Genomic DNA, 16124 nt, shown 5'->3' with positions numbered 1-16124 from the left:
TTATTCTAATTAAATATTCTGGGGTATTAATATATCTCAGCGACGCTACAATATGTTTCCATCCAGCGGAATTGAAGGCATTTTTAATGTCAAGTGTTATGACAGCACAGTACTTCCTTTGCTTGCCCTTGCCAGCAATTGCTCTCTTGGCATTGTCAACGACAAATTTAATTGCATCAATAGTAGATTTTGCCTTTCGGAACCCATATTGTCTATCGGATAAGCCACGAGCATTCTCAACGACATCCAGTAATCTTTCATATATTAACCTTTCAAGGCATTTACCTATAGTGTCCAGCAAGCATATTGGTCTATATGACTGCGGTTCTCCAAGGGCTTTTCCCGGTTTAGGAATCAAGATAAGCTTTTGTTTCTTCCAGTCATTTGGAAACTTTCCATCTAGGAGGCATTTTTGAAATAGGCGAGCGAATACGGTTGGTCTCAATGTAAGCGCAAGTTTTAGAGCTTTGTTAGGGATACTATCTAATCCTGGAGCTTTGTTGTCACCAATTTTCGAGCACATGTTTGTTATTTCTTCTTCAGTAACTTCGACATCGAAGGATTCTATCACAGTTGGAACATCTGTGTATGGTTCTCCTACGGGAAAAAGGACTTCTACTATATTGTCTATAAGGGAGGGGCATGTAATGTTTTGCGATTTTTTGCCTTTAAGTCGAGCCATTACTACGCGGTAAGCATTACCCCATGGATTGGCATCGGCTTCCCTGCACAATTGTTTAAAACATTCAGCCTTGCTGGAGTTTATGGCATTTTTGAGGTCTTTCCTCGCTTGATGATAATCTTTTCTTCTTGTTGGTAGTTCATACCTTGACTTACATCTCTGGTAAAGTCTTCTAGATCTTAAACATTTTTTCCTTAACAAGGCAATATTGTTATTCCACCAATAGTTTTCCTTCCTCCTATTGTTTAAACGTTTCGTTGGCATAGATGCATCACAGGCACTCTTTAGTAGTGCTATGACTTCTTCTGCCATATGTTCTACCTCACTCTCTTCGATTTGGTGGTTACTGAAGATGTCAGTAAAAACATCGGAGTCAAATTTATCTTTCGCCCAACCCTGAAAGATTGTCTTTCCGCGAGGTATTTGCGAATCCCTTCGAATAGAGAACACAATAGCCTGATGGTCGCTGTGGGTATAGTGCTCACTTACTTGCCATTCTATATTCCTAGCTAGGTTTGTACTTACAAAGGTCAAATCAACGATTGAACCAGTGCCAGCTCTTCTAAAGGTGTTGGTATTCCCGTTATTTAGAAGAACTACATCTAGCCTTGAAAAGGCATCTAAGAGTATTCTACCTCTCTCATTAGTTATACGACTACCCCAGTCTTGTGCCCAAGCGTTGAAGTCTCCTCCAATAACAATTGGGCTATGGTGCGCAGCGTCTCTCACAATGTTGTCGATAAGTCTCTCGAAGTCAGCGTGCGGTATATTGGGAGATATATAACAGCTATAAATATAAATTCCACCGATTTTTACTCTCGCGAAACCCTCTTCCGGCTGCCTCATGGCATTTTCTATGCACCTATTTCCGCAGGCCCAAACTGCTGATCTACTTGAGGCGTCTCGTTCCCATACATTCCTGTCCAGGTTTTTGTATTGTTCGCAAATGATTGCGACGTCTATTTTTAGCTCCCGTATGCTTTGTGTTAAGAGGTCTTGGGCTGTGGCGCAGTGGTTTACGTTAAGCTGAATAAAGTTCATTTGGTTTTCTTACTTAGAGCCTTCTGGAAAACGGGGCATCTGTAGCTCCCTGCCACATGTTTAAGATCCTTTCCCCCAGTCGCTTTGCATAACATGCAATTTAATTCTCCTTTACATTCTTTTGCGATATGCCCTTCAAGTCCACATTTCAGACAGTGGTGAGATCTATCGGTTTCAGCCTTACAGAACTTCGATATGTGGCCGAATTCCAAACATCTGAAGCATTTAGTTAATGTTACCATTTCCCTTAAGCGACAGATAGACCACCCAATTTTGATTTTACGAAGTGCGAGGGCTCTTCTTGCAGCTTCTGTTGGGAGAATTATTTTGGCAGATTGGGTACCTCCGTAGGTCTTCCACATAGACTTAACAATTTTCTCGTCTAGCTCAGGCATTTGCAATTCTCTGCTAATTGCTTGAGATATCTCTAGTTTTGTAGTTATATCGTCCATATCTTTACATTGTATAATGGTTTCTTCTTTGTGAGTCTTTACATCCACTTTTCCATCTAAAGATGATACAATCTTCTCATTGAATCTATCAGTTGTATTTTTACCGGTTGGCTTTAATTCAAGTAGTAGGTCGCCTTTCTGAGTTCTTCGTATTTTGCTGACCTCTTCACCTAACTCCTTCAATTCGGGATCCGTCCTAATTTTTCGGAGGATATCGGCATATGATGTTTCACCTTTGGATGATATTATCATCTTATCGGGTTGAGGCTTACGAAAGCGTTTCGTCTTTCTATTTCTTACTTTCGTCCATCCTTCCGATGTAGTTTGTTGATCTTCACTGGGAGGTTTGTTTTTGGAAGATACCTCTGTACTCACGAAGACTGGGCCTTTTCCGCTTGCAAGTTGTGGGTTATTCTTTGCTCTCTTCGGTGTTGGCAATTTAGCCGAGTTTTCGCTTTTGTCCTTTTTACGCTTCTCCTCTCTCTTTTTCGGCCAAACTAGAGGTGACGTTTGAGTTACCTTGTCGGCAATAACTCCGCATGATTTGGTGGTGTCGCGGTATATCTCGTCTTTCGCTTTGTTATACACGGAACGCATTTTTCTGACTTGCCATTTTATGGCAAGGTGGATGTTGTTTTTATCCTTAAAGAAGTCCAAAAGATCAACGATAAGGTCTCCTAGTTCTGTGAAAGAATCGGGCTTCTGGTCGGGATACTTCCTCGCTTCTATTTGTGTTGGGGGCGCACTTTTATCCACTGGTTTTCTTTGTGGGGCACTATTCTCCGCATTCTCGTTTTTGCTTGTAGCATTATCTGTTGTCCCTGCCAAGCTCGTAACAGGGGTAACATTGCAGACGCTGGATGACGACGACGGGTAGCCTGCTCGCTCACTACACTCAGCCGCCGGTACTGGAGTCATTACTTCCTGCACCGTAAGTAAATTACTATTCTCAGACTTTTCCATATTGGTTTTATTTTATAGTCTAGTCTACAGTCTAGTCTATAGTCTAGTCTATAGTCTAGTCTATAGTCTAGTCTATAGTCTAGTCTATAGTCTAGTCTATAGTCTAGTCTATAGTCTAGTCTATAGTCTAGTCTATAGTCTAGTCTATAGTCTAGTCTATAGTCTAGTCTATAGTCTAGTCTATAGTCTAGTCTATAGTCTAGTCTATAGTCTAGTCTATAGTCTAGTCTATAGTCTAGTCTATAGTCTAGTCTATAGTCTAGTCTATAGTCTAGTCTATAGTCTAGTCTATAGTCTAGTCTATAGTCTAGTCTATAGTCTAGTCTATAGTCTAGTCTATAGTCTAGTCTATAGTCTAGTCTATAGTCTAGTCTATAGTCTAGTCTATAGTCTAGTCTATAGTCTAGTCTATAGTCTAGTCTATAGTCTAGTCTATAGTCTAGTCTATAGTCTAGTCATAGTCTAGTCTATAGTCTAGTCTATAGTCTAGTCTATAGTCTAGTCTATAGTCTAGTCTATAGTCTAGTCTATAGTCTAGTCTATAGTCTAGTCTATAGTCTAGTCTATAGTCTAGTCTATAGTCTAGTCTATAGTCTAGTCTATAGTCTAGTCTATAGTCTAGTCTATAGTCTAGTCTATAGTCTAGTCTATAGTCTAGTCTATAGTCTAGTCTATAGTCTAGTCTATAGTCTAGTCTATAGTCTAGTTTAGTCTAGTCTATAGTCTAGTCTATAGTCTAGTCTATAGTCTAGTCTATAGTCTAGTCTATAGTCTAGTCTATAGTCTATAGTCATAGTATAGTCTAGTCTATAGTCTCAGTCTATAGTCTAGTCTATAGTCTAGTCTATAGTCTAGTCTATAGTCTAGTCTATAGTCTAGTCTATAGTCTAGTCTATAGTCTAGTCTAGTCTAGTCTATAGTCCTAGTCTATAGTCTAGTCTATAGTCTAGTCTATAGTCTAGTCTATAGTCTAGTCTATAGTCTAGTCTATAGTCTAGTCTATAGTCTAGTCTATAGTCTAGTCTATAGTCTAGTCTATAGTCTAGTCTATAGTCTAGTCTATGTCTAGTCTATAGTCTAGGTCTATAGTCTAGTCTATAGTCTAGTCTATAGTCTAGTCTATAGTCTAGTCTATAGTCTAGTCTATAGTCTAGTCTATAGTCTAGTCTATAGTCTAGTCTATAGTCTAGTCTATAGTCTAGTCTATAGTCTAGTCTATAGTCTAGTCTATAGTCTAGTCTATAGTCTAGTCTATAGTCTAGTCTATAGTCTAGTCTATAGTCTAGTCTATAGTCTAGTCTATAGTCTAGTCTATAGTCTAGTCTATAGTCTAGTCTATAGTCTAGTCTATAGTCTAGTCTATAGTCTAGTCTATAGTCTAGTCTATAGTCTAGTTCTAGTATAGTCTATAGTCTATAGTCTAGTCTATAGTCTAGTCTATAGTCTAGCTATAGTCTAGTCTATAGTCTAGTCTATAGTCTAGTCTATAGTCTAGTCTATAGTCTAGTCTATAGTCTAGTCTATAGTCTAGTCTATAGTCTAGTCTATAGTCTAGTCTATAGTCTAGTCTATAGTCTAGTCTATAGTCTAGTCTATAGTCTAGTCTATAGTCTAGTCTATAGTCTAGTCTATAGTCTAGTCTATAGTCTAGTCTATAGTCTAGTCTATAGTCTAGTCTATAGTCTAGTCTATAGTCTAGTCTATAGTCTAGTCTATAGTCTAGTCTATAGTCTAGTCTATAGTCTAGTCTATAGTCTAGTCTATAGTCTAGTCTATAGTCTAGTCTATAGTCTAGTCTATAGTCTAGTTCTACAGTATAGCCGATATTCTAGTTTAGTCTATAGTCTTGCCTATGCTCTAGTCAATAGTCTAGTCTATAGTCTAGTTCATAGTGTAGTCTATACTATAGTTTATAGTCTTGTATATAGTTTTGGTTGCCCTGTAAATGTATGACTATGTGTATAGTGACCAGCTCTACTATGGGAATAGTTGGTATAGTCAGTCGCCTGATTAACTGGGTGCCTCTACTACAAATACGATTATTACAAAAAATATATTTAGTATGCATCACTGTAACTCGAATCAATTGTAGAAGACAACCAACCACAATTGTATACAGATTTGTTTTTTATTAATTATTTTTGCACAATTTATTTACAGTAGTTGATTGTAAAGTAAGCCTGCCTGCTTGCCTTACTTCATTTGGCTATAGAGGATATCCGGCAATAATAATGCAAAGAAAAAAATATAATAAAACATTTACTTATTTAATTTATTATTAATGATTCAATCGCCAACTGGCATGACAAGTGTTGGTGTGTTGAGTCGAAAGTAATTGCAAGTGCAAAAATGGCTAAATAGTATAAATTATTTTTTAAATATTATTAAATAGATTTTTAATTGTCCAAAAAAATCTTCATTAAAAAGTAATTTTAATCAACTTTTCGTTGTTTATAAGAAAAGCATTTTAAAATGAGTTCGTTGTTAAAAATAATTTTTCTTTAGAATATATGTACATAGTCTAAACTATAGTCCAATTTATAGTCTAGTTTTAGATTATCTTCAGTCATTTTATCTTAAAGAAAGAAAAACCCTACTAAAAATTTCAAATCCATTACGAAAAAGAAATAATAAAAATTTCTCTAATTTTTATCTTTTATTAAAAAACGAAATTACAACCCAAAGTCAAAGGTTGACAGGCCCATACGCATTTGCCAAATGAAAACAAAGCAAAAAAATAATTGAAAAAATAACTTTAGTATTTTTTTATTACATATTATCTTTTTACTCAAATTATTAAATTAACTGACATTTCTTAAATGCTTTTAAGCTTTTAGTTTCCTATAAAACGCCAAAAACATATTCCAACCATAATGATGATTAAAGTTTTTTTTTTTCTTTTTTAACCATAAATGTTTGGAATTCGTTAGGCATTGCGCATGTCTAGTCATAAATGGAAGACCGAAATGGAAAGAAAATACAGTACAACTTGAGCTTAATAACCGCAACGCCATCTGGTTGTCATGCCAGTCAAAGAACATACATTAGACATAAAATGTGGCTGCAGTCTCTCGGGGAGTAGGTATGAATGAAGGCGTTAAAATTTTGACATTTCTTTTTAATTTTTTTGGTTTTTTTTTTAATTATCGAGTGTTTAAGAGATTTCAAAATTGTTTATTAGATTTAGTGGTTGGAAAATACTTTCTTTGCTAATGGTTAATAATGGACAATTAGTTAAAGTGGTTAAGTAATGGAGTGTTAGCAGAAAGTGATTAAGAAACAGTTTTAAAAATATATTTCGAATTTGGCCAAAATTCTTTAATAGTTATACAATAAAGGAGTTGTTAAAAGTTTAAAAGTTTTTTTTTAATATTTATGAACTGTAAGTGGAAGATTTTCTTTGTGGTCTTTTAACACTTTACATTTAGTCCGTTTTTGCTTAACACTGCTTATCTATGTAACTCAGTCATATAATCAAAATGTCCTAAAGGCATAATCTCAAAACCGAAAATTTTTATTATAGATTTGTTCAATAGTTTGAGTGAGTTTTTTTTTTTTGGAGCGAATAAAAATATGTCGATGAATGATTAAGTGTGCACAACAACAGCATGTGGTCTGATTCATTTAATTGCAAAGCTATTGCAACAACAACAACAGGAGCAACTTAAGTTGCAGCAGCAGCATCTATAAAATCATAACAACAAACAAAAACAAGTATGAAAGTTTAATTGGACTTGGACGAACATATGTTACGCTACACCATGTTGAATATTACCTTATTTTCTGAATGATCAAATATGGATCAATCTCCATCAAATATGTAAAAGGGATTCATGTTGATATAAAAGTTATTTATATCGAATTTGATCAAGTTTGTAGTGAGTGGCTTACAAACGTTTAAGGCCTGTTCTGAAGTGGACTTGTGAAAAACCCAGCAGTTCGGTCGGACAGTCCCGAATTATCTATTTAACCTACCATTTAGGGTTACCCCTAGCCTTGACTGCAGAGGTGAGTTGCTATTTTAACATGTGCTTGTTCTACATACATCACACCATAGATTACGAAGAGACAGATAAAAGGCCTAAGTTTGTTTTTTAAGTGTCTACTCTCTCGCTTACAAATTGGACACTCAAGTGACGATTATCTTCACCCTCGTTTACAAAGAGATCATCCGTGACCAAAGACGAATTAGAGGCAACCAGGAGATTAGACGTTAGTGGAAATCACTGTCTTTTTCTGATGTATTGACATCTTTGTCGTACTGCTGGGAAGGCTTTATATGGGGTCTAGAGTCAAGCGATGTCCGATATGACAAAAATCGGCTGTATTATTTGGGCTTATATAAAACTTAGTTGTGTAAAGTTTAAAAGATATAATAGTAAGTATATTTAACATAATTATGGGTTTTAATCTAGTTATATGGGGTCTACGTGAAATAATGGGCCGATTTTAACCATTTTCAATAAGCTTCTTCCTTGAACTAGGAAATTAATACAAAATTTCATTGTATTATCTTCAAAAGGATGGCTTGTAGTTTGACTACAAGATCTACATGAACGAACAGAAAGACGGACGGACAGACCGACGGATGGACCTGACCAAATCAACTCAGAAAGTGATTCTAAGTCAATAGGTTTGTTTTAATATATGTGTAGGATCAAAATTTTGGGCCGGTGCAACTATCAATTAATAATAATAGTAGAAAGAGGTAATGAAATAAAAACAAATTTTTTGCCTTATTTCTTGCCTAAGTTAGTTGTCTTAAGAGAAGAACTGCTGTAGCAGCAAATATTTTACTAAATACTATTTAGCAAGCTCGTAGCAGCAGCAACTAGACAAAAACAAAAAAATAACAAAACATAAACAATCCCGACTCGGAAAAAAAGATGCTATATTAACGATTTAAAGTCTAGAGGGCATTTGGCAACAGGTAGCTTTTGTAGACAACTAACAGCAAATGTAGCAGCAGCAACAGCGGCTTCTCCTTTCCAAACTTTAAGTATTTCGCCGCCATTAAGACTGTTTTGTATTGAAATTTCGACGTTTTTTTGTTTTGTTGTAAAAATTGCAATCACCACCGCCTAATGTGCTGGTTGTTGGTGCTTAAGTTTAACACTATTTATGTGTTTTTATTATTTTATACAATATACTTTTTTTGTTACTAAATTGTATTTCAATATATATATTTATATGTTGTATAAAAACACATATATGAGTGATTAATATGTTTTGGCCAGCAGGAAAATTAATTCAACAAACTAAAGAAGTTTTTTTTAAAAAACATAGTACGGTCGGTGCACACACTTTTACTTAACGCCATAAACTATTGCTAAACTTGAGAGTTGTTTTAAATTTGCTTAAAATCGACAATTTTTCTTATAAATTGTCTTTGCTTAATAGTTGTTAGGGTGGTTAGATTTGCCTAAGAGATATTTAAAAGTAGTAAAAACTTCAGAATTCCTTTAAAGGGGTCTAAAAGCCACTTGTTCTGAAAGTTTTCTGACAGTGACAACTTAAAATTTGTTGAATTGTTAAATACTTACTAATTCTATGTAAAAGTTAAACTTTTTCAGTTCTTCTTTTGTGAGGTTATTGTTTAATGAGGTTGAGAAATGTGCCCCTTGGTTTGTTCCCCCTTTTAACCTAAAAACCTATAAAAGACTACCAAAGGGGAACAAACACCATTATATATGACATTTATTATGATAACATTTCTCTAACAGATATTTTAACGCATTAAGAACTTCAGAAATTCCTCAAAGGGGATCAAACGCCACTTGCTCTAAAAGTTTTCTGATAGCGACAACTCAAAATTTGTTGAATTGTTAAATACTCACTAATTCTATGTGAAATTTAAACTTTTCCAGTACTTCTTTTGTGAGATTATGGTGTTATGAGGGTGAGAAATGTGCCCCCTTGTTATTGTTCCCCCTTTTAGGCCGAAAAACCTATAGAAGTCTATCAAAGGGGAACAAACTCCTTTTTGGTGAAAGTTATTACGATAACATTTCTCTAATAGATATTTTAAAGTACAGAAAACTTCACAAGTCCCTTAAAGGGGAACAGACACCATTTGTTCTAAAAGTTTTCTGATAGCGATACCTCAAAATTTGTAGAATTATTAATTATTCACTAATTCTTTGTGAAAGTTAAACTTTCCACCACTTTTTTTGTGAGATTATGGTGTTATGAGGGTAAGAAATGTGCCCCCTTGGTATTGTTCCCCCTTTTACGCCTAAAAAACTATAGAAGTCTATCAAAGGGGAACAAACAAAATTTTTAGTAAAATTTTTTCGAAAAGTGAAAAATAATTTCAAAGAAGAATGTTTTAAGAAATGAACCGAAAATTGTTTCAAAAAAATTTGAAATTTTTACTAAAATTGTTTTAATCCACAATTTTGTATAGAAATTTTTATTACCCGAAATGTTTTGAATCCCCCTATTAATATAATTTTTTTTATAAACACTCTTGTTTTTTGCCATTTTTTGTCTTTGCATTTTATTAACCATGTAAATACAATTTAATTTTTATTTTAAAAACTTGCCACTATTTTTTTTTTCTCTCTCCACCTAACTTGAGTTTTGTGGCAAATTTATGGTTGAACAGATGTGTTAAGGTTAAACATTACAATCATTTTACGTTGAATGTGATTACATTGAATATTACAATGTATTTAAAGAGACAACGACATGGCTACTAAATGTTTTCATTGTAGTTTTTCTTAAATAACCCCAAGACATTATTAAATTGTATATGTTGAGGCAATAAATTAAAGGAAATTGAATTAGAGATGGAATTGAATTAAAAAAAAAATAAGCGGAAAAAGCTCTATAAGTTTTTTTTACGCTTTCAAACTAAACTTAAAAAAACTTTTCAATCTGAGACAATCTGACAGAGTTGATCTTTGAATTTCATTTGGTTTTAAACTTTTCTGTTTAATTTAATTTGTTTATATTAATAGATTTCATTTCTTCTATTGCTTTCTTTACAGAATCACACTCCATGGCTATACGACAATGTCCAATGCTCGTGAATTGGCATTGTTAGAGAAATGGTCGTCTGATGGTGCTACAATTATACCACCCCTTTCATCGCCCACCTCTCCCAAAGCAACAAAATTCTGTTGTTGTCCCAATCGACGTCGCTACAACATCAAACAACCCAAATTAACCACCACACTACACGTTCGCAATATTTTCGTCGACAACGATTTCAACTTTATCGATGATCCCACACTTAACGAAGACGACGACAACGACGGCGACGAAAGTGCATTAGAAAATACAAAAAACTATAAAAGAGCTGAAAGTTGGCCCAGTGCTAAACGATCACACAAATACAATTTGAATCATCCAACCCAACTGATCGAAGCTGAAGTTCACAAAGAGAATTTACAGCAGCATAATGTGGCCGAATGTGAGAATGATTATGATGATGTTGTGGAGGAAATTGTAAATAAAATTAAAAATATTGAATGCAGCAGCAGCAGTAGCAAAGTTAAGGCAAAAGAAAACGATCTAGAAGTTAACAAGGAAAAAGAAAGAGAAATAGAAGTAAAGGGTGAGGAAGTTACAGAAGAACAATGGCGGCATAATAAAAGCTGTCATAATAATCGAAACAATTGTTTAACGAATGAACACGAACGAAAGTTTAGCAGCAGCAGCAACAGCAACAGATGTTCTCCAGAAATCACCCACAAAGAACAACAACAAAAACTGCAGCCGAAGCAACAGCAACAAGAGGAAGTTTATCGAAAATCAACTGTCAAAAAGCCTTTAAAACAAAGTGGCAATGAAGACAGCAGTAATGCAACAACAACAACACACACAAATCGAAGACAACAACAAACGACAACAACAACTGACACTGAAAGCAGAAAAGAGTGTGAGAACTTTAAGACAAATACGAACTTAGACAACACTTTTACAGCAACTAATGAACAAATCATATCAAACACACCAACAGCAACATCACCATTAATCCAAAGACTTAGTGAAATAAGTGAATCAAAAACTAGTTTAAGTAAAACGACTTTTAGCAATAAAACTTCAAATCCAATAAATAATAACAAACATCATCAGCAGCAGCAGCAGCAGCAACATTGTAACAATTGTCAATTTTGTTTCAATCAAAATTGCCGTAACTTCACACAATTACAACAAAGTTTGCAACAAACTAACAACGAAAATTGCCACAATTCGAATTGTGTGAAAAGCTACAATAAAATGACAATTACTAGCCAAACGAATGTGGCAAATCATCGTAATAAACGTAGCAATAATATTGCTAGTGAATGTGATAGTATAACATTGCCACAGCTACAACAGCAACAGCAAGCCTGTAATACCGCAACAGCAACATTACCTTGTTTATTAATAAATTCAACTAAAATGCCAGCAACAAAAACACCAACTTCTCCCATACCACGTTCTAATACTAACAACACTCCTTCATCACCTCTAACAACAACTGTGATTAAAACTACAATGGTGAAACGTAGTCCTGCTAATGAGTCGACAACAGCAACAGCAACATCACCAGCAACGACACCAACATCCGCCTCATTAACTTTAGAAAAATCTTTAGCCTTCACAAATAATGTCCACGAAATGGCTAAAGAGAATAAACCTGCGAATAACAAGTGTTTGACAGTTTCAGCAGCAACAGCAACACCATGTAGTGCTACGGCCTTAACAGCAGCAGCATCAGTAACGACAACATCTGCTCCTTTAAGTGTTAAAGAACGTATTGCTGCTTTAGTAGCTGGAAATGGTAAGTTCTTTTTTCCTTATATTCCTCCTTTTTGTTGTTGCCTTTTTATCTAGTTTTGTTGTCATTTTGAAAATGATAAATGTTATTTTAGGTTGTAGTTTGTTAGTCTGACATCATGTTTAGCAACATGTTTTTGGGGTTTGGAAGTGTCAGTGTTAAGGAAAAGGGCTTTTAAGGTCTGGTTAGAGTAATGTAAGGAAATGGTTTTGTAATTTGTGAGTGTTTCGAAAAAAATCGTTAGAATATAGTTGCAAAATAACTTTTTTCGTTTTTAGTGTAAAATATGTTTTGAGAAAGCTTTAAGTTATTGTGGTGTTTTGTTTTCAGTTTGAGATTTGTACTTGAGATTTTATACTAAAGTCCTTTTTTAATAAAATTATGTTCACTTAAAAGCTTCTTTTACTAAAATAATCTTTCTTACAAAATACGTTTTTTACAAAAAATCTTTGTTACTAAAAAGCTTTTTTACTTAAAAGCTCTTTTACTAAAAGGCTTCTTATTAAAAAGCTCTTTCAGTTAAAGATATTTACTGAAGATTTCTTACTAAAATGTTTCTTTTAATAAAGGGTTCTTTTCTAAAAAGCTTTTCTACTAATTTATATTTAACAAAAAGCTTTTCTATATAAAAGCTCTTTAACTAAAAGGCTTCTTTCCCCTTTAAAAATATTGATAAAACCAAGCTTTGTTAAAAAAGCTTTATATTTAAAAGTTCTTTTACTGAAATCCCTGTTTTAAAAGTTGTGTTATTGAAAAGCTTTTTATATAAACAACTTTTACTATACACAAAATAAGCTTTTTACAAACAAGCATTTTATTCAAAATCTTAATTACCAAAAATCCTTTTTTTATAAATGTTGTTATTGAAAAGCTTTTTTTAGAAAAAGTTTTTTTTACTGTGAAACGGTATTATTAAAAAGCTTTTATATGTATGTATATGTATACGAAAAGTCTTATTATTTTTACTAAAACTATTATTTAAAGGCTTTTTTACTAAAAATCTTTAATTTAAAAGCTTTGCCACTTTTTTAATAAAATGTTTTTAATTGAACCCTTTTTATTCGAAATTTATTTCATTAAAAGCTTTCCAAAAGATAGAAAATTATTTTTACTAAACGTTTATTTTACTAAAACTTTTATGTTAATTAAAACTAAAAAGCTCTTTTAATAAAAGACTTCTTCTTTAAAAAGCTCTGTTATTTGAAAGCTTTATTGTATACTATAACAGCTTTTTTATTAAAAAGCCTCTTAAAAAAGAAATATTTTTAATTAAAAGCTTTGCTAAATGGTTGTTATAAGAAAAAGCTTTTGTTATGCTAAAAATTACTTTAACTAAAAAGCTTTTTTTACTAAAGTAAATAATTTTATCAAAACAAATGTTTTCTTAAAAGCTTTTTTGGCTGAAAACATTGTTCTGTTAAAGAATATTTTTTAAAGCTTTGCTAAATGGTTGTTTTAATAAAAAGCTTTTTTTGTGCTAAAAATCACTTTAAATAAAAAGTTTTTTTTACTAAAGTAAATCATTTTATCAAAAAAAAAATGTTTTTTAAAGCTTTTTTTTTGACTGGAAACATTGTTCTGTTAAAGAATTTTTGTTCTGAAAGCGATTATTTAACAATTTTTTTTTTTTTTTTTTTTTTAAACAATTTTTAGTGAAAATTTGTTGTTAAAACAATTTTTAGTCCAAATTTTCTATAGAAAGAATTTTTAGAGAATTTTTTTTTTTTTTAAACAGCTTTTGATTCTTTTAAATTGAAATTTTTTAACCTTCCAAGTGCATAATCAGTCATTTTTATGTTTTCATTAAATAAAACTAATAAATAGTTTAACATGGTTAAAAAATTACAAAATATTTTAGCACGATTTTTGCAATAGAAAAATATAGACAATAATTTAAAAGCGCAATTAAAAATGAATAAATTTTATAGAAAACAAGCAAGCTACACAACACCTTGTAAATATCCAAACAATTTCCATAAATGAACATGTGAGTATTTGTTATAATTTAATAATTTATTAAATCACATGCTTTTAGCAATAACTGCAACTATAATGAAAATATTTATAAAAAAAATATATATTAATGAATTTAAGTTATCGTAAGTGAAGCGTAAATATTTAATATAAAGGTATATAACGAATTTGTTTTAAACTAAACACCTATGAATAAGATAATAAATTAAATATGCCTTAAAGTAGGCAGTTGATTTTCATCAAAAACTAAGCAGTAAAGTTGACTATAGATATTAAAAAACAAACTAAAAGAGTGTTAAAGAGAAGATTGCTTAATCGATTTTAAATCTACACAAAAACCAATTAATATTTTCAATCATTAAAAAAAACTTACCACCCAGCTAGTGTCATCTCAAACGTAATGTCAGAAGTTTAAATAATTTACTATTTCTGTAGTTTTTTGGGTGTGTATTTAATTTAATGAGTTTTTCTTCATTTTCTTTCTTCTTACTCAAAAGACAACCCCAACTATAAGTAAGTAGTAGTAGTAGAAAATCGAAATATTGGTGTTTGTAGTTCACATATAACAATTAACTGAAGTTTCGTTTGAGAGTCTTCCGCATTTTCAAAAAGTCAAAACATCAAAACCTCATATTTAATGTGCACATATGAACATACAGTCATCATCATGTGTGTATTTGAGTGTTTTAGTTTGTTTATATGTTTATATTATAAATAATTCATTTTGAATCAATGTAAGGCAATCATTTCCGTTACAAACATTTTTACACACATTGATATGTGAATGTATTTACTTGATCATGCATCTGTATGTATGGAATACCCTCATTTTTTATAGATTTCTTTTAATGTATGCAACCATATTGTTGCATTCATGCATACATCAATTAAATGTCAAAACAAATTGTTGTAGAAACAAAACAAAAATTATAATAACAACAACACTAATAATAACAAATACAGTAAAACCTGATTAATTGCCCCCGATTGTGATAGCATTGTCGGCTATTTTAAATCCCCCTTTATTTTACAATAAGAAAAATGCTTTATGAGGATAATTTCTGAAAATCCTAGACAATTTTTCATGTTGTTATTATCTAGGGTTTACTGTAATAAGAAATCTATAATAACCCTCTAATGTGGTAAGTAATTTTATAAAGAATTTATATAGAAAAATTTAATCAATCTAAAATGAGATAGATATATAGATGGTTACTAATTTATTAGACAGCTGGAGTGACAGACAGTTGAAGAAAGTGTCAGACATTAGATTTACAGTCACTAAAAGAATTTCTCGTTTATTCCACCTAAACGTCTATGTTGTTTCCCCTTAGACATGTTTGAAGTTAGTGTCAGTGTCCTCATAACAAACAACTTTAAATGCATTTTTAAAAATCTTAGAATTCTTGGTTAAATGTCTGTTGAAATGAAGGGAATCATTCGATCACTTCCTTGAAGTTGTGTTTTCAAAGACATTTATATTCTGTACTTCCTTCTTAGTTTTAAACCCTTTAACAGCATAGGCTATTTAAATTCAAAATTATTGTGGCTAATGTAATTTCGTTTGTTGATCAGTTGATCAGGAATAGTATTATAGACCTGTTATATTCCAATCCATAAGCAAAAGATAATGTTTGGTTAATCCTTATACTGAAAACATTATCCTTTATCCTGTTCTTTTTTTGCAATTCTGAACTTAACTTCACAACTTCTTTATATAAAAACTAACTTCAGAATCTTCTAAAAAAATGCTAATCCCCCTATAGGGTTAAGAAAAAACTGCAGTTTATTTATTTTTATTTCCTTCCCCAACTTTGTATATTTTTGTTTATAAAAAACAACAACAACAAGAAATAGTTTGTGTTAAAAATGAAAAACTATTGCGATAAAGAGACCTCCTGATGTGAAAACAAAGACATAAAAATCTTTTTTTTTCGACTTTTTTCCAATATGTTTTTCACAAAAAAATTCCCAGTTTACATAGAATTTACTATGAAAAAACACAACCACAATAACAACAAAAATAGGTGTTGGTTTTTTGGGTGCAGCCACTAACTGCACGCAGACGCAATAATCGCTTCTCCCATATGTAGCATTTCATATACAAATTTACTCATAATATACTCACTATGAAAAATTTATATTTTTTGCTCATATGTATGTACATATGTACTCTGTTATACAAGTTTTGATGCATAAACAGGACAGACAGAAATATCTATATAGAAAATTGTTCAGACTG

General features: G+C 32.2%; 1 protein-coding gene across 1 annotated transcript in view; it reads left to right on the top strand.

Annotated features, from left to right (window-relative positions):
• LOC119604037 (serine-rich adhesin for platelets-like) overlaps positions 1 to 16124 on the top strand; it is a 302563-nt gene that overhangs the window by 177036 nt on the left and 109403 nt on the right. The window contains exon 5 of the mRNA XM_037956367.1: positions 10131 to 11911. Within this exon, the coding sequence (XP_037812295.1) occupies positions 10156 to 11911 (1756 nt within the window). The 5' untranslated portion in view covers positions 10131 to 10155. The remainder of the gene's footprint in view (positions 1 to 10130; positions 11912 to 16124) is intronic.

Source organism: Lucilia sericata, unplaced genomic scaffold (genome assembly GCF_015586225.1).
Source record: "Lucilia sericata isolate MDLA Ls3-8-SP2 unplaced genomic scaffold, ASM1558622v1 Contig000354F_arrow, whole genome shotgun sequence".
Lineage (NCBI taxonomy): Eukaryota > Metazoa > Arthropoda > Insecta > Diptera > Calliphoridae > Lucilia > Lucilia sericata.
Note: the sequence above shows the minus strand (reverse complement) of the source record. Positions and strands in the feature narration are given on the sequence as shown.